The sequence below is a fragment of the Microcaecilia unicolor genome, chromosome 4 (assembly GCF_901765095.1).
Source record: "Microcaecilia unicolor chromosome 4, aMicUni1.1, whole genome shotgun sequence".
Lineage (NCBI taxonomy): Eukaryota > Metazoa > Chordata > Amphibia > Gymnophiona > Siphonopidae > Microcaecilia > Microcaecilia unicolor.
Window position 1 is genome coordinate 143818194 of NC_044034.1, and position 25736 is coordinate 143843929.

The 25736-nt window shown below is 43.7% G+C and overlaps 1 protein-coding gene across 1 annotated transcript in view; it reads left to right on the forward strand.

Annotated features, from left to right (window-relative positions):
* KIF18A (kinesin family member 18A) overlaps positions 1-15413 on the forward strand; it is a 172995-nt gene extending 157582 nt beyond the window's left edge. The window contains 1 exon segment of the mRNA XM_030200688.1: positions 13485-15413. Coding sequence (XP_030056548.1) covers positions 13485-13624 — 140 coding nt within the window. The 3' untranslated portion in view covers positions 13625-15413.
* Positions 15414-25736: the final 10323 nt, after the last annotated feature.

Genomic DNA, 25736 nt, shown 5'->3' on the forward strand with positions numbered 1-25736 from the left:
AGATTAGAATCTGTGTTTCTATTGTTTTGCATTATCAATGTTTTTACCAGCATTACTTTTTAACAACTTGTTGCAAATATTTTGGAATATTTTGAAGATTCTTCTATCACAGTACCTCAGGGTGAAAGTGTAATAGTGCTGAGTCAGTCTTCTGTGGTGGTTGTGTTCAGTGCATTCTCCATCAAAAACTTTGACATCACCCTAGGCCTGAATAGAGACAATTTATGGTGCACTAAAGGCGTGAATGGACTTAACAATTCTGAGATCTTCCTGACTTTGTTCTCCTTTGCCCACCACACCTGTCAGTTAACTGAAGTATCCCTCACAAATGACAGTAACAATTAATATTATTGTACGGGAGGCTCACACACCATGCTCGCTTCCCTCCCGCTGTGATGATAATAGAAATGTTGTAATCACTCCACACTGATGTCTCCTGATCTTCCACCAATGTGTCTTTCTTTCATTTAAATGATACTTTTCAAAATACTGGGTGACCTCAGTGGTGCCACCTGCCTGTGCTTTCACACTTTAGCAAGATAATAGACACCAACCTCATCGGTACATCAGATTTAACACTTCAGATTTAATTAAAATTTCACTTTAAAGGAATTAAACCATTATTGTACTCATCTTAGTTATTTTCAGACTGGGGATGTAACATCCGACATGCATGTCTCGAGGACTGTCCCCTTTAGCCGTCTTTAGTGCCAGCTCAGTTTCACTCATTATTGTCAGACTGGGGACGTAACGTCTGACATGCATGTTTCGTCTCCACAGGCTGCCTCGAGGACTGTCCCCTTTAGCTGTCGCTAAAGACGGCTAAAGGGGACAGTCTTGGAGCCAGCCTGTGGAGGCGAAACATTCATGTCTGACGTTACATCCTCAGTCTGACAATAACTAAGTTGAGTACAATAATGGTTTGATTACTTTAAAGTAAAATTTTAATTTATTTATTTATTACATTTGTACCCCACGCTTTCCCACTCAGAGCAGGTTCAATGCAGCTTACATAGTAACAGGGATTATAGAGTATTGATGAAGAAAAAATAAGTTAACTATATCAGAATAATAAAAGAAATAATTAGGTAGCGATGGGCAAGAGTGAAGAGAGTAGAAGAGGTATGTGCAAGGGTAGATGAGCCTTTAGCCGTCTTTAGTGCCAGCTCAGTTTCACTCATTATTGTCAGACTGGGGACGTAACATCTGACATGCATGTTTCGTCTCCACAGGCTGCCTCGAGGACTGTCCCCTTTAGCTGTCGCTAAAGACGGCTAAAGGGGACAGTCTTGGAGCCAGCCTGTGGAGGCGAAACATTCATGTCTGACGTTACATCCTCAGTCTGACAATAACTAAGTTGAGTACAATAATGGTTTGATTACTTTAAAGTAAAATTTTAATTTATTTATTTATTACATTTGTACCCTGCGCTTTCCCACTCAGAGCAGGTTCAATGCAGCTTACATAGTAACAGGGATTATAGAGTATTGATGAAGAAAAAATAAGTTAACTATATCAGAATAATAAAAGAAATAATTCTCCGAGGACAAGCAGGCTGCTTGTTCTCACTGATGGGGTGACGTCCACGGCAGCCCCTCCAATCGGAAACTTCACTAGCAAAGTCCTTTGCTAGCCCTCGCGCGCCCGCGCGCACCGCGCATGCGCGGCCGTCTTCCCGCCCGAAACCGGCTCGAGCCGGCCAGTCTTCTTTTGTCCGCACTCGGTACGGTCGTGTTTTCGCCGTGTCGAGCCCCGGAAAGTCGACCTCGCGCGTCCAATTTATTTTGAGCGTGTTTTTTTCCTTCGGGAAAGTTTCTCTTAGTCGGGAAGTGCTCCGGAAACCCCCCGCCGGGTTTCGTGTAAATCCTCCCCGTACTTCCAGCTTTTTGCCCCGGTAAGTTTTCTTTCGTCGTCGGGGTAGGCCTCTTTTTGGCCTCGGTCGAGATTTTTCTCCCTCTAAATTTTGGTGCTTCAAATTTCGGCTTTTGATTTCGCCGGCGTGATTTTTCCGCCCATGACATCGAAGCCTTCCAGCGGCTTCAAGAAGTGCACCCAGTGCGCCCGGGTTATCTCGCTCACTGATCGACACTCGTCGTGTCTTCAGTGTCTGGGGGCCGAGCACCGCCCTCAGAACTGCAGTCTGTGTTCCCTGCTTCAAAGGCGGACTCAGGTAGCGAGACTAGCCCAGTGGAACGTGTTGTTCTCGGGCTCTTCGTCGGCATCGGCACCGGGATCTTCGAGTGCATCGACGTCGTCAGCGTCCAGACCATCTTCCTCGGCCGCCCCTGCATCGAGTGCATCGAGGCATCAGGCCTCTGCATCGGCGCCGAGACATCGGATAGCTGCATCGACGTCGGTGGTACCAGGACCTCGTCTGCTGATGTCGTCGGACGGTGGTGCATCGGGTGGAGTGCAGGTGAGGGCTGTCCATTCCCCTGCTGGTGGCGGTGAGCCCTCGGGTGGGTCTCCGCCTACCCTGAGGGCTCCTGCGGTACAGCCCCCCCGAGATCGACCTTCTTCAGTCTCGGCCCCGAGGAAGCGACGGATGGATTCGACGTCCTCCTCGTCGGTGCCGGGGAGCTCCGGTGACATGCTTCGGAAGAAATCGAAGAAGCATCGACACCGGTCTCCTCCCCGTGTCGGCACCGAGAGCTCTGGGTCGCCGAGGGATTCGGCACCCAGCAGGCATCGGCACCGAGAGGACCGCTCACCCTCTGTTCAAGAGGTGTCGATGCGCTCCGCTCTGGACAGCCCGGAACAGCCTCCACGCCCGGAACAGGTACTGACGTCGACGCCTGCATCGACCTCTCAGCCTTTCTCTGCAGCCACTCTAAACGAGAGCCTCCGGGCCGTTCTCCCAGAGATTCTGGGAGAGCTGTTGCGCCCTACCCCTCCGGTACCGGCGGTGCTTGCGCCTCCGGCACCGTCGAGCGTGGCGCCGGCTGGCCCATCGCCCAGGTTGAGGTCCCCGACGTCGGTACCGCGTGCGGTGCCGACCGCGGCCACCTCCCAGGAAGGCTCCCCGACCACGTCGGCGGAGGGAGCTTCGCCGATGCGGGCAAGGGAGTCTACCTCTCGACGCCCCCATCGTGGACGGGGTTCCACGGAGTCGAGCAGGGCGAGGTTGCAGACACAGGTCCGGGAACTCGTGTCTGACACCGAGGGTGAGGCCTCGTGGGAGGAAGAGGAAGATCCCAGATATTTCTCTGACGAGGAGTCTGAGGGTCTTCCGTCTGATCCCACTCCCTCTCCTGAGAGACAGCTTTCTCCTCCCGAGAGTCTGTCTTTCGCTTCCTTTGTCCGGGAGATGTCTACGGCCATCCCCTTCCCGGTGGTTGTGGAGGACGAGCCCAGGGCTGAAATGTTTGAGCTCCTGGACTATCCTTCTCCACCTAAGGAAGCATCCACTGTTCCCTTGCACCATGTCCTGAAGAAGACATTGCTTGCGAACTGGACCAAGCCATTAACTAATCCCCACATTCCCAAGAAGATCGAGTCCCAGTACCGGATCCATGGGGACCCAGAGCTGATGCGCACTCAGTTGCCTCATGACTCTGGAGTTGTGGATTTGGCCCTAAAGAAGGCTAAGAGTTCTAGGGAACATGCTTCGGCGCCCCCGGGCAAGGACGCTAAAACCTTAGACTCCTTTGGGAGGAAGGCCTACCATTCCTCTATGCTCGTGTCCAAGATCCAGTCCTACCAGCTCTACACGAGCATACACATGCGGAACAATGTGCGGCAGTTGGCGGGCTTGGTTGATGCTCTTCCCCCTGAGCAAGCCAAGCCTTTTCAGGAGGTGGTCAGGCAGCTGAAGGCGTGCAGAAAATTCCTGGCCAGAGGAGTTTATGACACTTTTGATGTTGCGTCCAGGGCCGCTGCTCAAGGTGTGGTGATGCGCAGGCTCTCATGGCTGCGTGCCGCCGACCTGGAGAATAGAATCCAGCAGCGGATTGCGGACTCGCCTTGCCGTGCGGATAACATTTTTGGCGAAAAAGTCGAACAGGTGGTAGAGTCTCTCCACCAGCGGGACACCGCATTCGACAAGTTCGCCCGCCGGCAGCCTTCAGCCTCTACCTCTACAGGTAGACGATTTTTCGGGGGAAGGAAGACTGTTCCCTATACTTCTGGCAAGCGTAGGTACAATCCTCCTTCCCGACAGCCTGCGGCCCAGGCTAAGCCCCAGCGCGCTCGCTCTCGTCAGCAGCGTGCGACTCAGCAAGGCCCCGCGGCTCCCCAGCAAAAGCAAGGGGCGAGCTTTTGACTGGCTCCAGCAGAGCATAGCCGACATCCAAGTGTCAGTGCCGGGCGACCTGCCTGTCGGAGGGAGGTTGAAAGCTTTTCACCAAAGGTGGCCTCTCATAACCTCCGATCAGTGGGTTCTCCAAATAGTCCGGCAAGGATACACCCTCAATTTGGCCTCAAAACCTCCAAATTGTCCTCCGGGAGCTCAGTCCTACAGCTTCCAGCACAAGCAGGTACTTGCAGAGGAACTCTCCGCCCTTCTCAGCGCCAATGCGGTCGAGCCCGTGCCATCCGGGCAAGAAGGGCTGGGATTCTATTCCAGGTACTTCCTTGTGGAAAAGAAAACAGGGGGGATGCGTCCCATCCTAGACCTAAGGGCCCTGAACAAATATCTCGTAAAAGAAAAGTTCAGGATGCTTTCCCTGGGCACCCTTCTCCCCATGATTCAGCAAAACGATTGGCTATGCTCTCTGGACTTGAAGGATGCCTACACACACATCCCGATACTGCCAGCTCACAGACAGTATCTGCGATTTCAGCTGGGCACACGCCACTTCCAGTACTGTGTGCTACCCTTTGGGCTCGCCTCCGCGCCCAGGGTGTTCACAAAGTGCCTAGCTGTGGTAGCAGCGGCGCTTCGCAGGCTGGGGGTGCACGTGTTCCCATATCTCGACGATTGGCTGGTGAAGAACACATCCGAGGCAGGAGCCCTGCAGTCCATGCAGATGACTATTCGCCTCCTGGAGCTACTGGGGTTTGTGATAAATTACCCAAAGTCCCATCTTCTCCCAGTGCAGAAACTCGAATTCATCGGAGCCCTGCTGGATTCTCGGACGGCTCGCGCCTATCTCCCAGAGGCGAGGGCCAACAACTTGTTGTCCCTCGTCTCGCGGGTGCGAGCGTCCCAGCAGATCACAGCTCGGCAGATGTTGAGATTGTTGGGCCACATGGTCTCCACAGTTCATGTGACTCCCATGGCCCGCCTTCACATGAGATCTGCTCAATGGACCCTAGCCTCCCAGTGGTATCAGGCCGCTGGGGGACTAGAGGACGTGATCCACCTGTCCACGAGTTTTCTCGAATCCCTGTATTGGTGGACGATTTGCTCCAATTTGACTCTGGGACGTCCCTTCCAAATTCCTCAGCCACAAAAAGTGCTGACCACGGATGCGTCTCTCCTGGGATGGGGAGCTCATGTCGATGGGCTTCACACCCAAGGAAGGTGGTCCCTCCAAGAAAGCGATCTACAGATCAATCTTCTGGAGTTGCGAGCGATCTGGAACGCTCTGAAGGCTTTCAGAGATCGGCTGTCCCACCAAATTATCCAAATTCAGACAGACAATCAGGTTGCCATGTACTATGTCAACAAGCAGGGGGGCACCGGATCTCTCCCCCTGTGTCAGGAAGCCGTCAGCATGTGGCTCTGGGCTCGCCGTCAAGGCATGGTGCTCCAAGCCACATATCTGGCAGGCGTAAACAACAGTCTGGCCGACAGGTTGAGCAGGATTATGCAACCTCACGAGTGGTCGCTCAATTCCAGTGTGGTGCGACAGATCTTCCAGGCGTGGGGCACCCCCCTGGTGGATCTCTTCGCATCTCAAGTAAACCACAAGGTCCCTCAGTTCTGTTCCAGACTTCAGGCCCACGGCAGACTGGCGTCGGATGCCTTCCTCCTGGATTGGGGGGAGGGACTGCTGTATGCTTATCCTCCCATCCCTCTGGTGGGGAAGACTTTGTTGAAACTCAAGCAAGACCGAGGCACCATGATTCTGATCGCTCCTTTTTGGCCGCGTCAGATCTGGTTCCCTCTTCTTCTGGAGTTATCCTCCGAAGAACCGTGGAGATTGGAGTGTTTTCCGACCCTCATCACGCAGGACGAAGGGGCCCTTCTGCATCCCAACCTCCAGTCTCTGGCTCTCACGGCCTGGATGTTGAGGGCGTAGATTTTGCCTCTTTGGGTCTGCCAGAGGGTGTCTCCCGTATCTTGCTTGCTTCCAGAAAAGACTCCACCAAGAGAAGTTACTTCTTTCATTGGAGGAGGTTTGCCGTCTGGTGTGACAGCAAGGCCCTAGATCCTCGCTCTTGTCCTACACAGACCCTGCTTGAATACCTTCTGCACTTGTCTGAGTCTGGTCTTAAGACTAACTCCGTAAGGGTTCACCTTAGTGCAATCAGTGCATACCATTACCAAGTGGAAGGTAAGCCGATCTCAGGACAGCCTTTAGTTGTTCGCTTCATGAGAGTTTTGCTTTTGTCAAAGCCCCCTGTCAAGCCTCCTACAGTGTCATGGGATCTCAATGTCGTTCTCACCCAGCTGATGAAACCTCCTTTCGAGCCACTGAATTCCTGCCATCCGAAATACTTGACCTGGAAGGTCATTTTCTTGGTGGCAGTTACTTCGGCTCGTAGGGTTAGTGAGCTTCAGGCCCTGGTAGCCCAGGCCCCTTACACCAAATTTCATCACAACAGAGTAGTCCTCCGCACTCACCCTAAGTTTCTGCCAAAGGTCGTGTCGGAGTTCCATCTGAACCAGTCAATTGTCTTGCCAACATTTTTTCCCCGTCCTCATTCCTGCCCTGCTGAACGTCAGCTGCACACTTTGGACTGCAAGAGAGCATTGGCCTTCTACCTGGAGCGGACACAGCCCCACAGACAGTCCGCCCAATTGTTTGTTTCTTTTGATCCCAATAGGAGGGGAGTGGCTGTAGGGAAACGCACCATATCCAATTGGCTAGCAGATTGCATTTCCTTCACTTACGCCCAGGCGGGGCTGGCTCTTGAGGGTCATGTCACGGCTCATAATGTTAGAGCCATGGCTGCGTCGGTAGCCCACTTGAAGTCAGCCTCCATTGAAGAAATTTGCAAAGCTGCGACGTGGTCATCTGTCCACACATTCACATCTCATTACTGCCTGCAGCAGGATACCCGACGCGACAGTCGGTTCGGGCAGTCAGTTCTTCAGAACCTGTTTGGGCTTTAGGATCCAACTCCACCCCCCGAGGGCCCTGTTTGTTCTGTTCCAGGCTACACTCTCAGTTAGTTGGTAAATTTTTTAGGTCAATCTCAGTTATGTCCTCGCCGTTGCGAGGCCCAATTGACCAATGTTGTTGTTTTGAGTGAGCCTGGGGGCTAGGGATACCCCATCAGTGAGAACAAGCAGCCTGCTTGTCCTCGGAGAAAGCGAATGCTACATACCTGTAGAAGGTATTCTCCGAGGACAGCAGGCTGATTGTTCTCACCAACCCGCCCGCCTCCCCTTTGGAGTTGTGTCTTCCCTTGAAGTGTATTGTCTTGCTACATACTGGACTGGCCGGCTCGAGCCGGTTTCGGGCGGGAAGACGGCCGCGCATGCGCGGTGCGCGCGGGCGCGCGAGGGCTAGCAAAGGACTTTGCTAGTGAAGTTTCCGATTGGAGGGGCTGCCGTGGACGTCACCCCATCAGTGAGAACAATCAGCCTGCTGTCCTCGGAGAATACCTTCTACAGGTATGTAGCATTCGCTTTAGGTAGCGATGGGCAAGAGTGAAGAGAGTAGAAGAGGTATGTGCAAGGGTAGATGAGCAATTGGAAGAGGGGTAGAGGAGGTAGAAGGGGGACGTGACATGGGATAAGCATAGGGAAATTAGGAGAAGTGGACTAGGGTCATTGTCGTTATCTCCTGGAAATGTGATGGTAGATGGGTTCATAGGATTAGTCTTGGTCATTTGGGTAGGCTTGCTTGAACAGATGGGTTTTTAGTGATTTCCGGAAGGGTAGATAGTCACTGATTGATCGGATAGGTCTGGGGAGGGCATTCCCGAGTTGGCTGCCTAAGAAGAAGAAGTTGGATCCATAATAGGTTTTGTACTTGAGTCCTTTGCAATTGGGGTAATGTAGTTTGAGGTAAGTTCGTGAAGTTACAGACATGTTTCTGATGGGAAGGTCAATCAGATTGAGCATATAGTCCGGAGATTCACTGTGGATAATCTTGTGGATTAATGTATGGACCTTGAATTTGATTCGTTCTCTGATAGGGAGCCAGTGAAGTTTTTCACGAAGAGGTGTTGCACTTTCAAATAGTGATTTGCCAAAAATGAGTCTTGCTGCTGTATTTTGGGCAGTCTGAAGGTTTTTCAGGATATGGATCTTACTGCCTAAGAAGATACTGTTACAGTAGTCGGCGTGGGTAAGTACTGTGGATAGCACCAAGTTCCGGAATGTTTTCAGGGGGAGATATGGTTTTACGCGTTTCAGTATCCACATTATATTGAACATTTTCTTTGTAGTGGATTTTGCGTGATTTTCGAGATGGTTATCTAATGTCACTCCAAGGATTTTTAAATTATCAGATATGGGGATTGTGGTGCCAGAGATGATAAAATTAGTAGGGAGGAGCGCGAGTGTTGGGATGAGAGGATTAGGCATTGCGTTTTCTCTTTGTTCATTTTCATCATAAAGGCGTTGGCCCAAGAGGTTAAGATGTTCATGACCAAGGATATTTTGTCGGAGATTTCAGTTAGATTTGAAGGGAATGAATATGGTGACGTCATCAGTATATATGAAAGGGTTGAGACCATGTCTGAATAGGGCTTTGGCTAGGGGGATCATCATAAGATTGAAGAGGATCGGGGATAAAGGGGATCCTTGAGGTACACTGCAGTTTGGTGACCAGGGAGATGAGATAGTTGAGGTTGATTTAACTTGGTAAGATCTTGAGGTGATGAAGCCTTTTATCCAATTAATGATATTTCCGCAGATCCCAAGTTTATCCAGTAGTTTGGTTAGAATATTGTGATTTACCATATCAAATGCACTGGATAAATCGAATTGTAGAAGGAGGATGTTGTTTCCAAATGAGATTTCCTGTTTGAATTTGGATATTAGAGTGAGTAGGACGGTTTCTGTACTGTGGGCTGGACGGAAACCCGATTGTGATTCATGTAGAATGGAGAATTTTTGTATAAAGTCGTTGAGTTGAGAGGTCACCCTGTTTTCCATCAATTTAATTATCAAAGGGATGGAGGCGACTGGACGGTAGTTTGTGACATCACTCGCTGGTTTCTTGGGGTTTTTAGGTATTGGTGTAAGTAGTATATTACCATGTTCAGTAGGGAATGAACTTTGCTGTAGCTGGAAGTTTAGGTGGGAGGTAAGATCTGTAATAAAGCATTCTGGTGCATCTTTCATTAGGTAGTTGGGACATGGGTCAAGATGGCAGTGAGATTTGGAGAGCTTGATGATTGCCATAGAAACTTCTTTAGTGGTGAGGAGGGTGAAATTTGTCCATGAGCGGTCAGCTGGAATTTCGTCTATGTAGGGGTCCAGTTCATCAAGAAAGGTATCGATATTTGCACAGTCTTGGGGAATTGTGCTGCAAAGATTGGTCATTTTGTCAATGAAGTGTTTGGCTAGTTGGTTAGCAGATGGGTAGTTTGAGGGTGAGGATGTGATTGGGTTGGTGTTAAGAAAATTCTTTGAGTTGATATTGTTTTTTTATGTCTGTGCCACTGGTTGTAATTGTTTGTATGTAGTAGGTTCTTTTAGCTCGCTTAATGGCATTTTTGTAATTCCTGTGTGATTGCGTCCATGCATTGTAGGTGAGGTTATTTTTTTTTATTTACTCCATGTTTTTTCTAGTTTCCTGGTTTGTGATTTTAGATTTTTTAGTCGATCGTTAAACCATGGTGATGGGTTACGCCTACGTAGAATTTTAGTGCGTAGTGGGGCTATTTCACCCAATATAAGTTTGCATCTGTTGTCCCATTCTGTAAGGAAATGATTTGAGTCTGGTTGTGTGGACCAGTTGTTGTAAATTTGTTGCCAGAACCTTTCCTTGTCAATCCGTCCTCTAGTGACAATTTTTACACGGTCTTGTGTTTTAGGCTGGCCTTTTTTCCGCCAGTGTAGGGATAGTGTCGATTTAAGTTGATCAGACCAGTTGATATCGGATATGTAGATGTTTTGGTCCATAGAGAATTTGTAAGAGATGATGTCGAGCGAGTGACCTTTGCAATGGGTAGGTTGTAAAGGAGGGAGGTCGAGATTACAGAGATGGAAATCTTTACATTCACGGGTGTAGGCAGAGTTGGAATCCTCTAAATGTATGTTTAAGTCCCCAATTAATAGTGCATTGGAATTATTGATGCAGGCGTTTTGATATAAAGTCCATGAAGGTGGATTGGTTGTTGTTCCAGTTAGTGGGAGGTCTGTAAAATAGGATACAAGTTAGATGGTCATATAACGCGGGACTATGAAGTTTGATTGAAGCAACTTCAAGTTGTGGTGTAATGGTTTCGGAAATGGTCTCAGCGGAGAAACTTGATTTGTAGATGAGCGCTATGCCTCCACCTCTTTTTTTCTTTTCTGGCCCAGTGTGAGATTTTATAGCCAGAGGGGGCATAGATCGAGTATGATGGGATCTTTTGGGTCATGGACCCAGGTTTCTGTGATGAATAAGAGGTCAAGATTGTCTGACTTAATCCAGTCGGTAAGGATTTCAGTTTTATTAACTGCTGATCTTGCATTGATGTATCCCACGTGGATGGTTAGGTATGGTTCATCAGTCGGGGTTCATGGGTGGATATTGGTGAGTTGTCTTGTTTTGGGTTTAGGTGAGATTGTTTCTGTTTTAGGCGATGGTTGTCTGCATGGAGATTGGTTTCTTTGGTGGTTGTCGGTATGTGAGGATATGGTTAGCGTGGTTGTTCTTTTGTAGTGGTGGAGAACTGGTATAACATTGAATTCCGAGGGGGGGGGGCGGTGAATGTTGCGTGAATGAGTGGATGATGAGTATTTTTAGGAAGAACATTTTGGTGAAATGTGCTGGTTGTTTGGGGGCTGTGTGAGTTAGAGGGAGACAGGAGGGGCAATAGAAGTAGAGGATTTATGTAATTGGGGAACAGAACTAGAAACCGTGTCAAAATGTAGTACAATATGTAGCATCAAATATACACAATTGTCAGAATTGGGATTAGAGTTAGGGACCGTGTCAAGATATAAACATTCAACAATGGAATATAGCATCAGATTATACACATTGTAGCATAAATAGTATATAGAAACATTTAGTAGTGCAATATAACGCAATATAGTGCAGTATAGCATCAAAATATGCCTAGGTGTCTTAAGTTTGGTCCGGGCCAGGCAGCGCTAGGCCTGATGGAAGGCGGCTGAGATCGTTGTTCGGAGTGGGCCTGCCTGAATAGGATTATCTGGGATTTTCCTGGTGTGTCCGAATTCACCAGTCTTACTGCGATAGTCCCTCGGTTTTGTAACAATCTCGGTTCAGGTCAAGAGTAAAAATGGTTCCGAGTGTTTCCGTTTACCGATAGAATTTCGACTAGGGTCTTAGGAGCTTTCTACTCACATGACCTTCTAGTCGGCGGACATCTTATGTCCAGATTGATCTTGTATACTGCTCCGGGTGAATTTCTTCAAAAATGTGGTAAATATATCCCTTCTCTATTGAGTATATTGATAAATTTTGTACATTCTTAATGCAGATTGCTTGTCATACACTGATTTCTTTTCTTTTTCTTTTAAACCAGCTTCGGTGCTGCCTTGTATTTTAAGGGCAACTTGGGTGCCTGTGTCCAGCAGTACAGCGTTGCTCTGGTTCTGGAGGAGAGCTACGCTGTTGCTTGGTGCTCTCGCTGGGCTGTTTGTACCTTCTTAATGCAGATTGCTTGTCATACACTTATTTCTTTTCTTTTTTCTTTTAAACCAGCTTCGGTACTATCTTGTAATTTAAGGGCTGCTTAGGTGCCTATGTCCGGCAGTGCAGCATTGCTCTGGTTCTGGAGGAGAGCTACGTAGTTGCTTGGTGCTCTCGTCGGGCCATTTGGGTTCTTCAGACCCGTTGCTGCAGTGTGGGGAGGTAAATGCAGTGGAAGGCAATTACGGTTATCTCAGCCCTAGAAATCGCTGTCTGGATGTACTCCGCAGCTGCCTCCGGTTTCTTGATTTTTTTCTCACGTTGCCGTTCTTATAGACTCACTTGTATCCTCTCTTATCGGTCGACCCCTCTAATAATTTTCAGCGCCGACAGCCTGGCAGTGATGTCTTAGGCGGATTCATCAGGAGATCAGCTGTTCAGTGAGATGGTTCCATCAAGTGGATGATATTCGGTTCAGGCAAGACACATCAGCGTCTAGTGATCGGTTGTACAGGAGACACTCGCGGTCCGTCGACAATGTCGGAGGCAAGTGAAGTCGTAGGATCGCCCGGCAGGGCCGTTGAACAACGCGGTCCTGTTCGTGGTCGTGAGTACGCATGTATTATAGGCCCAATAGGCTTTTCACGGAGCTCCAGTTCAGAATGATCGAATGAGATCAGCAAATTAAATTTAAGGTGTTAGATCGGGTGTACCGATGAGGAGGTGGATGTCTATTATCTTGCTAAAGTGTGAAGGCACAGGCAAGTGGCACCGCTGAGGTCACCAAGTATTTTGAAAAGTATCATTTAAGTTAGAGAAAAACACATTGGTGGAAGAGCAGGAGACACATCAGTGTCGGAGTGATTACAAGATTTCTATTATCACAGCGGGAGGGAAGAGAGCATGGAGTCAACTGAAGCTTGCAGGTATTATTCTCTTTCCTTCCGCTCTCTGTCTTGCACTTCCTAGAACTTTCTTTGTATCCCTCTCTTCCCCATTCAGCTTCCTAATATAGCTATGTTCTGAACTTCACTTCATGCACCTGACGAAGTGGGCTCCGGTCCTTGAAAACTTATTACTTCAGTAAATTGGTCAGTCTATAACATGTGCCACCTGCCTTTGTCAATTTTGTTGCATAAGACTAACACGGCTACCCCTTTTCAAACTGATATTGAAGGTTTCTGCACAGTCCAGGTCACAAGTACCCAGCAGGTAGCAAATAGTATATCTAAAGCTATACAGAAAGTGTGGGCATTGATCCCAGTACTGCTCACTAAACAAGTGCTTTATCACTTGATCAAATTACACTGCTAAATGAGATCCATCAGTGTTGACTTTCCATAAACTGCCCATGTTTAGCTGCTTGTGCCGTTGAGGAAATAAGAATTTTTTGGTGTGGTGGTATTGGTTTTTAATCTAAAGAACCTATCTTGCCAAATTCATGTTCAGGGCAGCTCCCAAATCACACATTGATAAAAGCAACCAATCTTGTCCTGCATGAATGTATATTGTGGTGTAATCTTCATTCCTTATAATAAAAAATAGCCCTTAGGGACTCTTGGTAATTCTCGTTTTAATGGGAATTTTTCTTTACATGTTTGACTTCCTTAGGGAGCAGTAAGAATACAGACTGGAACACACAAAGAGAACTCCTTAGAAGCATTTCGGAAGGAAATCTATCATGTGGCAGAAAAAAGACATCGTTTCTGAAATCTCGGACTTTCATGCATATTATAAAAAAGAAACGCTAGTTCTTAGATTTCCCATCTGAGAAGGAGCCAGGGCCTGGGACTCAACTTTTTTTTTTTTTTTTTTCATTTGATGGTAGTCAATTTTTGTCATGTGCTCATTTGTTAGCGCTGTTTACAATGGTGATGTATAGGATTATTGAAATAGTTTTATCAATGTTATAATTTATGCTTCAGAAAGTAAAGTATATTTTCTATATTTTTTATTAACAAAATATTTTGTTTTAAACATTTACAAATTTCAGGTTTAACTACTGCATGAACAACATTTGTCATTTTAATAAACAGATAATTGTCTTTTGTGATCATGTATATTTGTAGAAGGCTTCATAAACAGTTTTCAACTCATTTGTTTTAATAATAATTTAGGATATCACTTAACTTTAACCTAGAGCCTTGATTACAAAAAGAATGCGTGATATCTTGTAAAACACCTTTTTTTTTAAACTGTGTGTACGTTTCATATCTGTAATTCAAAGAAAGCAACACTAACAGGAATGAAATGTAGCAAGCTGGTTCACTGGATGCGAAATGGTCTATATAATATGCTTCAAATGGCCTATTCCATGCCAAGTCAAAGGAATTATGTAATAGTTTTGAAAATAATTGATTGTTGTCTTGCATATGGTTTTAGCTACATAAAAAGAAAGGGTTCTTCCTTTTATTAGAGGTTTATTGATAATTCTGATTCATTCATACACTGATGGTGTTGACACTGCATCAGTTCAAGATTCCTCTGTCCTACAAACAGTTGTTGAATTGATCTGTGCTAAATGGATTGTCAGTTGTGTACAAGTATTGCTTTAATTTTGACTCCAGTGATATCCCAGGTACAGTAAGCAGTTAAAAATAACTTATTTACCTGTAAGGGTTTGGTTTCCTTCCTACTGATGTCCAGTTGTAGTGGTACTTCTGCCAAAGGACGTCCCTGCACTGCACCTGAGAGGCCAGCCATGGTACTGAAGGGCATATCAGAGAACTGATTTTGGCACACACTACTCTTATTTAAATTAAAAATAAAACTTCCCATCCTATCTTTTCTAGAGGTATATTCAAATGCTAACTTAAATTCTGTTTTTGAACAGTAGGCACAGTTAAAACCACTGCTAGGCTAATTTCCCCGGAACTCAGTTCGTAGTATTTGAGCTTTCAATCCCTTTGTTTAATAAATATATTTGACTGAGGTTGGGGGGGAGAGCATTTTACAATTTAAATATATTTGTACAATATTGTACTACCAGTAATTTCATACCAGATTATATTGCCATATGCACATAATGTGTTTGCTTATATGAAGCTTTTAGCCTGCATGAGACACATGACAAGAAGAAATCTTTACTTGAACTGTTGCAGTAACTGGATTTTGTTTGAAGTGTGCCCAGTAATGTGTAACATACTTTATATTTCAGCTTGTAAGCATTCATGCAGTTTTCTAAGCTTTGTGTTGAAAAATGCTTATTCTAAGTATATAAGTTCTCGATTCAACATACCATAACTATTGAAAAACCTTTTATTGGTGGTCCTCTCTTGCTTTTTTGGGGGCTACAGATAGCTTAATTCTTGTTTTTAAAAAAATTCTGTCTGAATTGTATTGTTTTTAACATTTTAAATGCTGTTAGTCAAGCTTGCTTGATTTGTTTCAATATGTGTTCATATACTACACCTATAATATGACTGAAGGATCCCTGGCATAAGAGAATGGTAACACTTGTACATAAAGTTGTTAATCTAACTTAAATGTTGCATTGTGCTTCAGTTGTATAGATTTTTCATTGTGTTTGTAAAGAAGTCACTTTGCTAATTATTTAGGAAAATAAAGTTAAATTAAGATCAATGTGTCAAAACAGTTGAGGGGGGGGGGTAAGGGGGAGAAAGGGACAAAAGTAAACCTTTAACACTTTGGCAGAATATGCAGAGAAGCTCAGCTGTACATTTTCCAATGCCAGGGAGCAGAAACTATTGTTAGAAATTCCCTCTATCAACAAGCTCAAAGTGATGTACAATAGTTAAACATAAATTGTTACAAAGAAAATCTACCACTGTAGAATTGAAGGAGAAAGTCTCAAGCATTTCAGTATGACTTAGCTGTAGCATAGGCATAAAAACTTCCTTAGTGATGCTGCAATAATGCAAAAAAACATAGTGTCCAACATCAACATAAGAATTGCCATATTTATTTATTTGCTACATTTGTGCCCCACATTTTCCCACCTATTTGCAGGCTCAATGTGGCTTACATTATGTTACAAAAGATATAGTTATGAACGGAGTAAGAGGTTTGTTCTAAATTAACATATTACTATGCAAGAAATAAGGAAGATATGTCTGTAGAATAATTTACATAACACAATAAAAAACAATAATGTATGATGACCAATAATGATGATATGGCTAATATAATCAATTCAGAGGGATCAGTAGGTGGTTGGTTTAGCTATAGAATAATCAAGTTCTTAAGGAGGATTCTTAATGTAAGTTTTTTTCGAACAAGTGCATTTTCAATAATTTCCTGAAGTCTGTCAAGTTACGTGTTATTTTTATAGTGTTCGGTAGTATTCGGTAGACATCAAGCCCAATCTCCTGTTTCCAATAGGGGCCAGTCCAGTTCAAGTATCTGGCAAGACCCCAAAAGAGTGCAACAACTGCAGAATATGCCTTTCCTCAGAATGCCAATGAACACCCTTTTATACCCAATTCCTGCAAATGTACAGTATTAAGGCCTCTGCTATCTCGAAAGAAAGCAATTACTGTATACTCCCATCTATTCATTGCTGTATAAACTCATCTATTAATGAAAGCAGTAAATTTCCATAGTGCACCATCTACAACAGTCTGACTGAAAGTTACTCATAATTTCAGCCCAAAGAATAATGGATTCCAAGCTCTTCTCATATCAATTTACTAAGGAGTCCTTTTACAAAGGTGCACTGGTGTTTTTAGTGTAAGCTAAATGCTAGAGACACCCATAGAAATATATGGGCACCTCTACCATTTAATGCATGTTTATTTTTAGCACGTGCTAAAAACATTAGCATGCCTTTTTAAAAGGACCCCTCAATTCTTATACAAATGAGGTGGTTTTTCACACACATTTAAGTTCTTGCTGTAGATGGTATCAATGTGCTTATAGCAGTCATTTGTGTGTTCTACATTCTTCCTGAAGCCTACCCGTTCTAGGTTCTGAAAGTGCACTGGCTTATTATATAACAGCCTTATTGCCAAACTAATTAGCATTTCATAATCTAATCCCAGTAGGATAGGATTTTAGTTGGCTTTGGAAGGTGGTATACTAAGCGAATAAACCTAAACTTTTAACCCTCATACTGGTTAATGGTCTCTAAAATCCACTTCTAGAGGTTATGTTTGGAAATTGGTGCCATGAAAGCGCGTCAGATCAGAGCTACAGCAACATCTCATCGCTTATCTTGGTTTTCTGAGATCTAAGAGAATTAGGTGCTTATTTCCAAAGCACATAGACTTACTAAGTTACATAGGGGCCCTTTTACTAAAGTGTGGCAAGCCCACTGCAGGCTTCCAGCATGGCAATCCAGCACTACCCCAGGAGCCTGGCGGTAGAGCCGGCCCCCACCAAGCACCATTTCTGGTGGAATTTTTTTTTTTGGAGGGGGGCATTAGTAGTGGGGGCTTATCCAGCAGTAATTGGGCAGTGCCACATCCTGCTGGGTTAACACGGGAGCCCTTACCACCTCCTAATAGGTGGTGGTAAGGGCACCCCTGGGAAACAGCTGCATAGCAAATGCTTAATTTACCACGTCTATTTCCTTTTATTTTATTTTTTTTAAGCCTTTTACCTACTGCGGTAAAAGGGGACAGTGTGATGATGATACTGCAGGGGTCCTTTTACCACAGCTTGATAAAAGGATCCTATACAACTTAGTATGTCTATGTGCTTTGCAGATGAGCCTTTTAGTCTTGTGTCATTGCTATCTGATAAGGCGTTCCCTAAATGAGAATCCACACTCTAGGTAAGCAATTATAAACTCAGATATTGGGCACCTAAGAATGAGGAAATGACTGGACTGATAGGGTGCCCGAGAAGGTACCTTCTCCTAAATTGAGCAATTTAAAAGCCTAAAGACATTTAACCAAGTTTGGAAAGGACAATAGGAAACAATTTTTGACAATGACTCTATTTGGGGAACTTAGCATCACTTAACTTGCTAAATAAATAATTTTTATCCTGATCTTCATTGCTTCCACGTCTCTGGACATAACCCATTCCAGGGCATACTATGGTCAATTTTAGTTGGTTTGCTTGCTTTTCTTTGCAATATGTAAATTTGTGTTGGGGAAGGATGGGTTATATTCACAGAGGTTATATATTATTGTAAACAGTTTTGTTATTATGCATATTGTGAATATGGTATGAAATGAAATAAAGTTTATTCTTTGCTGGTGCTGGAGGGATGGGGAAGGTATTTTCAAAAGTGGTACAAAGTGACAGACCTTTTTTTTTTTTGTCAAAACGTTCAAATTGCTATTTTTGAAACCCATTTTTAAGACTTTTTCCTGTGCAGTTTGTCTGCAGTGCAGCCAAGTCACAAGGTGGTGGGATTTTGGCGTGAACTTGGACATTTTTTCCCCATAATGGAACAAAGCAATAACATTCAGGGCTAAAAGTTAGATGTTTTGTGTAGACCTGTTTTAATCATAACTAAGTCACAAAAAGGTGCCCTAAATGACCAGATAACCACTGGAGCGATTACCCCCCCCCCCCCCTTAAGGATATGAAATAAATAGTACATACCAACCTCTCTGACAGCTTTAGATGTTATGGCTAGGCCTATTAGAGCAGCACCAGGTCCCTGGAGTGGCCTAGTGGTTGGTGCAGTGGAATGTAGAGAAGGGGACCCAGGCGCATATCCCACTCTAACTGGTACACTTGTGGAAGAAAGTGTAAGCCCTCCAAACCTACTGTAGCCATATATAGGTGATGCCTGCAGACCTAAGGGCTATTGTAGTGGTGTAGAATTGGGTACAGTAGTTTTTTGGAAGGCTCCCCATACAATATAAAGAGGTAATGGTGAGATGTGTACCTGGCACCTTTTATGTGAAAACCACTGCAGTGCCTCACTGATTTGCTGGGATGTCTGTGTGGCCAGTCTACTAAGAATGCTGACTTCCCATACATCACAATGGCTTGTTTTTGTGTGTTTTTCCCTTGGACATTTTTTTTTGTAATGGTTACATAAGAAAATTGCACAGAATACATAGGAAATGGCCATTTTTGAAACAAAGGACATTTTTCTAGTTCAAAAATGGCCATGTTTGCCACTTGATTTTTGGACTTTTAAGCAAAACATCCAAAATTGGATTTAGTTGTTATTTTGAAAATGCCCCTCTTAAGAGTGAAAGTTACTGCATGGTCAGAGAAGGAAAGAATGAGATGGAGAAGTTTGAGAGCAAGCTCTGTGAGAAAATAGGGTTGATGAGTACAGTTAGTGGAGCATAGCGGCAAGCAGAATGAAGAGGTTTAAAGGAAGAAACCTTTTTTTTTTTTTTAATTCTTTATCTCTGTTTCAAAATAGAAACAAAGTATTTTCAGAAAAATAATATAGGAAAAAAGGAGTTAATAATGTTACTGTATAATATGTAAGCCCGTGTCAAGACCACATCATCAAATTACATCCAAAGTAAAGGGGGAAAAAGCACCGAGGTGTATTACTCCTGTTATATATATCCCTTATATACATATGTTCTTGCAGCTTGCTGTCCCTTATCTGCCTAGATCAAAAACACACATTGAACTTTCTGTAGTGTAATTAAACATTTACAAGGAAATTTCAGAAATGAAGCTCCCATGCCCAATAAACATGGTTTCAATTCAGTAAGCTCTAAGTATCAAAAATGTATCGGTTTCACAAACTACTGTTACTAAGAGTGACTCGTTTGAAATTATGAGGATTCCGAAAAGTAAGATCTATTTCGGAGGTGTCCTCAAGTACATCCATAGCCCTGCTTTATTTTCTGAATAGGATCTCAGGAGAAATAACAGGAAAATTCAACATTTGTAAATTCATTGCTCTATGGAGATTTTCCAACGGTTCGTTTTTATGATAATATAATATAAGAATAGCCATACTGTGTCAGACCAATGCTCCATTTAGCCCACTATCCTGTTTCCAACAGGGGCCAATCCAGGTCACAATTACCTGGCAGAAACCCAATTGGTAGCGACATTCCATGCTACCAATCCCAGGGCAAGCAGTGGCTTCCCCTTGTCCATATCAATAACAGACTATGGACTTTCCTCCAGGAATTTGTCCAAACTTTTTAAAACCCAGATACGGTAATCGCTGTTACCACATTCTCGAGCAGTGAGTTTACGAGCTTAATTATTATTTGAGTGAAAAACATATTTTCTCCCAAGTATTTCCATGCAATTTCATTGAGTGTCCCCTGGTCTGGCCAACATTGGAAGCAGGATACTGAGCTAGATGGACCATTGGTCTTAACCCAGTATGGCTATTCTTAATTTGGGGGGAAATGACTGTGCTAATGCTAAAATTAATGCACAGCCAAAAATAAACAGGAAAAAATCTTTTTGAGAGCCACACTAGAAAGGGACTTAATGCATGGGAAAGACCAATTTAAGGAATGCTGTCCATTTCTTAGTGTAGCAAATGGATTTAAATTCTGACTCTGCAGCTTTGGAGTCTGAGGTTTGAGAAAACAAGTAAAATTGTGAATGCTAATATTTAATCTGCTGTACAATCATAGTGATGTAATGCCATTGAAAAATAGTACAATAAATATTGTCAAATTCTTTTGGTTTTTTTTATTCTTTCAAACAGAACAAAATGTATTAAATTCAATGAAAAGGGATCACCTTGCATAATTTGTATTTTAATGACCTTTATTTGCATGCATTGGAGTGGTGTAACAGAGCAACCAACCTGCTTTATCCTAAAGATCTTTTAGCATTTGCGAAGACACAGTTTCTACTTGATCAACTACAGCCATTGAGAACTTCACCCCCATTTAATGCGGCAAATAATTTCTGGACTGGAAACTGAAGTTATCAAGGCTTTGATGACTGACATGTAAAATATTATTAAGCTGGAGAATGTTCCCTGGCCTGTAAAGCTGTATTTATTCACATCAGCCACCTTAACCATAACAAGAAGAGCAGAGACGCCTCACAATGCTGTGCTTTGAAGGAAAGCCACAACAAACATGAAGATCCATTCGTGAGACCAGCCTTTCTCCTACTGCTGCTTGTACACTTCTTGCAAGAAGAAAACTTCTTTTGTTCCCATATACTTGACTAAAATGAAACACAAACAATGTGGTAATTTGTTAGTGCTGAAACTTAGTTTATGAATTCTATATTGTGCTTCAGCTCTACCTTTTTCTTTTCTGCCTTTTCCCAAGCACAGTAAACTGAATCATGGCGTGAGAGAAACAAAATAAGGTAGATAGAATTGTGGAGTGAGAGATCAGTCTGTATTCTCACAGCATTTTGTCCACGTAGACCAGCTGCTTGTGTGTTTAGGTGTGTCAATTCTCTAATAGCATCTGTGCCAAGAGGCCACTATCAGGTCCTAGTGTAAGTTGGCATGGGTGCACCTACACAGTAACATAGTAGATGAGGGCAGATAAAGGCCTGTCTGGTCAATCCAGTCTGCCCCTCATAATAAACTCAACACAAGGTATGATGTGATACTATATATGCATACTTGATCTTGATTTGTCTTTGCCATTTTCAGGACACAGACTGCAAAAATCCGCCCTACACTAGCCTAATTCTCCAACTACTGAAGTTGTCATTGAAGCCCCACTCCAGCCCATCCAAATCTGTCCAGCCACACTCAGGGCACAGACTGTAGAAGTCTGTCTTAATGGCCCTTGCCCTGGACCCTATTGACGAGGAAACCTAAGGTCCATACAGTATATCCCCTCTGCTTTCTCTGTATGTAAGATGACTTTCCTATACTAATTTGGCATTCCTTTCTTGTTAGCATTTTTTTTATTTGTTCTTAATTGTAAACCACTATGGCCACATTATTTTGTTATGATGGTATATCAAAATTTAATAAATTGTAAGTCTGACTGGCATTGGCCTTATTTCTCAAGTAATGGAATTACCGTCTAAGGACCTCTAAGTTTGGTTCCATTCTTTACAAACAGGATTCCTTTGTGTTTATCCCATGCATTTTTGAATTCCGTTCATCTCCACCACCTCCTGTGGGAGGGCATTCCAGATATCTACCATCCTCTCCGTGAAAAAGTACTTCCGAACATTATTCCTGAGTTAGCCCCCCTGCAGCCTCAGTTTCATATCTTCTCGTTATACCACCTTCTTGTCTCTGAAAAATGTTTGTTTGTATATTAATACCTTTCAAATATTTGAATGTCTGTATCATATCACCCCTGTCTCTCCTCCCGGGTGTACATCTTCAGATCATCAACTCTCTCCTCATACATCTTTTGGAACAAACCCCCATACCATTTTCATCACTTTTCTCTGAACCACTTCAAGTCTTTTTCGGCGTGAGCATTTATGCTAGGTCAATGGCAAGGTAAGAAGGTGCACTTACAAGCATGAAGTGATGTGCATAATTGATAGTATTCTATGTTACATATCCATGGCTTGCTCATTCTCTGCCAATGAGCATGCTCCACTGCATTATCGAATAGTGCCTAGTGCATATTTGCATAAAACCATATCTAGGCGCCAATTTGTAAAATTACCTCCATAGTGCACAATTGTATGTGATGCTTGAGGTCACAGGTGAGACTCACAGTGACTCATCCTTCACTAATTTCTGACTTATGCTGCAGCACCTCACTATCCAATCAATGTAAAGCAAAAATCAATCTCTCGGTAGCCAGCTTCCTTGCACACAAAATGGTACTGTTTTCTTGGTAACTCCCCCTGTGGTTACTGCTCTGATCTAGCCTTAAAGGAACAGCTCAGTGCTCTTTCTGCACAGCTAGGACTGAAGCAGTAATTGGGAATCTTCCATCCCCCTCCCCCAAACCGCTTGATACTGTTCCTTTTTCTTAGCACCATCGTTCATGTGCTAATGCTTCTATGTAGCATGTTTGTAATGTCATCACCTTTTTCTTTTAATTGGCACAATGTGTGTGACCCTTGCACACAGTGCACATAACAATATCAAGTACACAAGATTATGTGACTTAAGAAAAGGATATATGGACAATGTACAGCTAGTTTGTTTTCTTATTATATTGTATGTGTTTTCATTTCAGCAGCAGTGCCCTATAGTTGAGAAAAGAATGCACAAGAAATCATTAACCCCATTTAAAAAACCAGGAGTATGGAAAAAGCTATACCTATAATTGCACGTGGAGGGGCATTTTTGAAAGAAACGTGCAAGTTGCGATCTGGATGTCTTTGCAAAATGGTGATCCAGGGGCGGGGAAAATCATATTTTTGAAAAAAGATGGACATTCATCTTTTGTTTCAAAAATACCACCAGAGGCGTCTAAATCCTTAAATTTGGATGTCCCTAGATTTGGACATCCTTGCATTTGGACGCTTCTGGCTTTTGGCGATTTTCAAAACCAAAGACATCCATGTCAAAAACGTCCAAATGCAAGCCATTTGGATGTGGGAGGAGCCAGCATTTGTAGTGCACTGGTCCCCCTGACATGCCAGGACACCAACTGGGCACCCCAGGGGGCACTGCAGTGGAATTCATAAAATGCTTCCAGGAACATAGCTCCCTTACCTTGTGTGCTGAGCCCCCCCAAAACCCACTACCCACAACTGTACACCACTACCATAGCCCTTACGAGTGAAGGGGGGCACCTTTATATATGGGTACAGTGGGTTTTGGAGAGTTTGCTGTTTCCTCCACAAATGTAACAGGTAGGGGGGGAAGGGTCTGGGTCCGCCTGTCTGAAGTGCACTGTAGTACCCACTAAAACTGCTCCTGGGACCTTCATGCGCTGTCAAGGACCTAAGTATGACATCTGAGGCTGGCACGAAATATTTTTAAAATTTTTTTTGAGGGTGGGAGGGGGTTAGTGACCATTAGGAGCGTAACGAGAGGTCATCCCTGATTACCTCCGGTGGTCATCTGGTCATTTCGGGCACCTTTTTGTGCCTTATTTGTAAAAAAAAAACATCCGGGTGAAAACGTCAAGTGTTCATCGGGGACGTCCTTGCTTTTTTCGATTATGGGTCAAAGACGTCCAAATGTTAGGCACGCCCAAGTTCTGCCTTTGCTATGCCTCTTACACGCCCCCTTGAAATTTGGACATCCTTGTGACGGACTGCAGTTGGAGACATCCAAAATCGGGTTTCGATTATTCCAATTTGGATATCTCTGGGAGATGGATGTCCATCTTCTGATTTATGTCGAAAGATGGATGTCCTCTTTCAAAAATGAGCCTGATGTTTTTACATATTACAATGTGTTAATTATGTTGTATAATTGAGGATATCATTTAATAATTTAAGTGTACTTAATGTCTTTGGATCTGATTTTACTCACCTTTCCAAGCATGAGCTCAAGGTGTGTTACAATCAAGTGCAGTAGGCACTTTCCCACCTAAAAGTTTACAGCCTAAGGCTGCCTCCTTGGTATTTTATTATTTATTTATTAAGATTTATTTACCGCCTTTTTAAAGGAATTCATTCAAGGCAGTGTACAACAAGAATCATTCAAACATAAGCAATAGACACAGCAGTAAAAATATTCAAACAATACAAAGTATGGCCCAGTATGCAAATCTATCTCATATTTATTTGGAATATCCTGAAATCCTGACTGGTTGGGGTTCCCCAGGACAGATTTGAGAATCACTGGTCTAAGTGCTTTATTTACAAAACAAAAGAGAACCAAAGAGGCTTGGTAACAAGGGACAGTATTACCACACACAGGTGCAGGGGCATTTTCAAAAGAATGCCCAAGTCAGAATTACGATGTCCTGCTCGTAACATCCAAAAGAAAACCATCCATCTCACAGTCATTTTCGAACAGGGAAAATGTTGGGATTTTCTGTTCAAAAATAATTGAGAACAACGTTCTTGCACTAAAAGCTTCCATAATGAACAGCTGTTTTCCAAAATGAAACATGCAAACTATGAATGCCAAAAAAGCAGGCACCAAAATATATGTCTGGCATCATTTGTATAAAAATGGCCACACAGACGTCCCTGCAGAGCAGAGGGGAAGCCTAGTAGTCAGTGCAGTGGACTTTAAACAGCAGGACCCATGTAAAAATCCTACCTTAATTCCATTATATGTTATTGTGAGCCCTCCAGGAACAGATAAAAGCTTAAGATACACCATTAAAATGACTATCACGTTTGCAGGTGTCTTATAAATGCAGGTACAGTAGGTATTTCTATGTTCCAGGAGGGCTCTCATATTTGTGCAGAAATAAAAGAGTTAAAGTCGGAGTTACACCTGGGTCCTGTTGTTTAAAGTCCACTGTACCGACTGCTAGGCTACTTCTTACACTTGCTTGCTGGTCTAGTGGGAATGGCAATAATACCTGAAGCTGTCATATACTTTAGCTCCATTATATTAAAAGAAATTTGGAGTGGAGGAGTGGCCTAGTGGTTAGGGTGGTGGACTTTGGTCCTGAGGAACTGAGTTCAATTCCCACTTCAGGCACAGGCAGCTCCTTGTGACTCTGGGCAAGTCATTTAACCCTCCATTGCCCCATGTAAGCCGCATTGAGCCTGCCATGAGTGGGAAAGCGCAGGGTACAAATGTAACAAAAAAAAAAATAGCTAATCTCTGGTTTACTGGAGACATTGCTGAGTATGAAGAGGAAACGTAGGTCCATGGAACATAAATGGAGGAAGTTAAAAGAGGAGGAATTGTATTGAAGCTAACGAGATGAAATTAATTTATATAGGAGGGCAATAAGAGATGCAAAAGTTTCTTACTATGATACTAAAATAGAAGAAGCAAATAACTTCAAAGACTCTATTCAAAATTTATCAAGGTCTGACTTGTACAGATAGAGTGCTCATAGCATCTGAATCAGTTCAAACTTTAGCAGAAAGGCTGGCATTATATTTTCAGACGAAAGTTATTAACATCCATCTTTCCCTTCAGCAAGGTATAACTGATTAGAGTGATGCTGATTGAGATAGAAGATGCTAGGA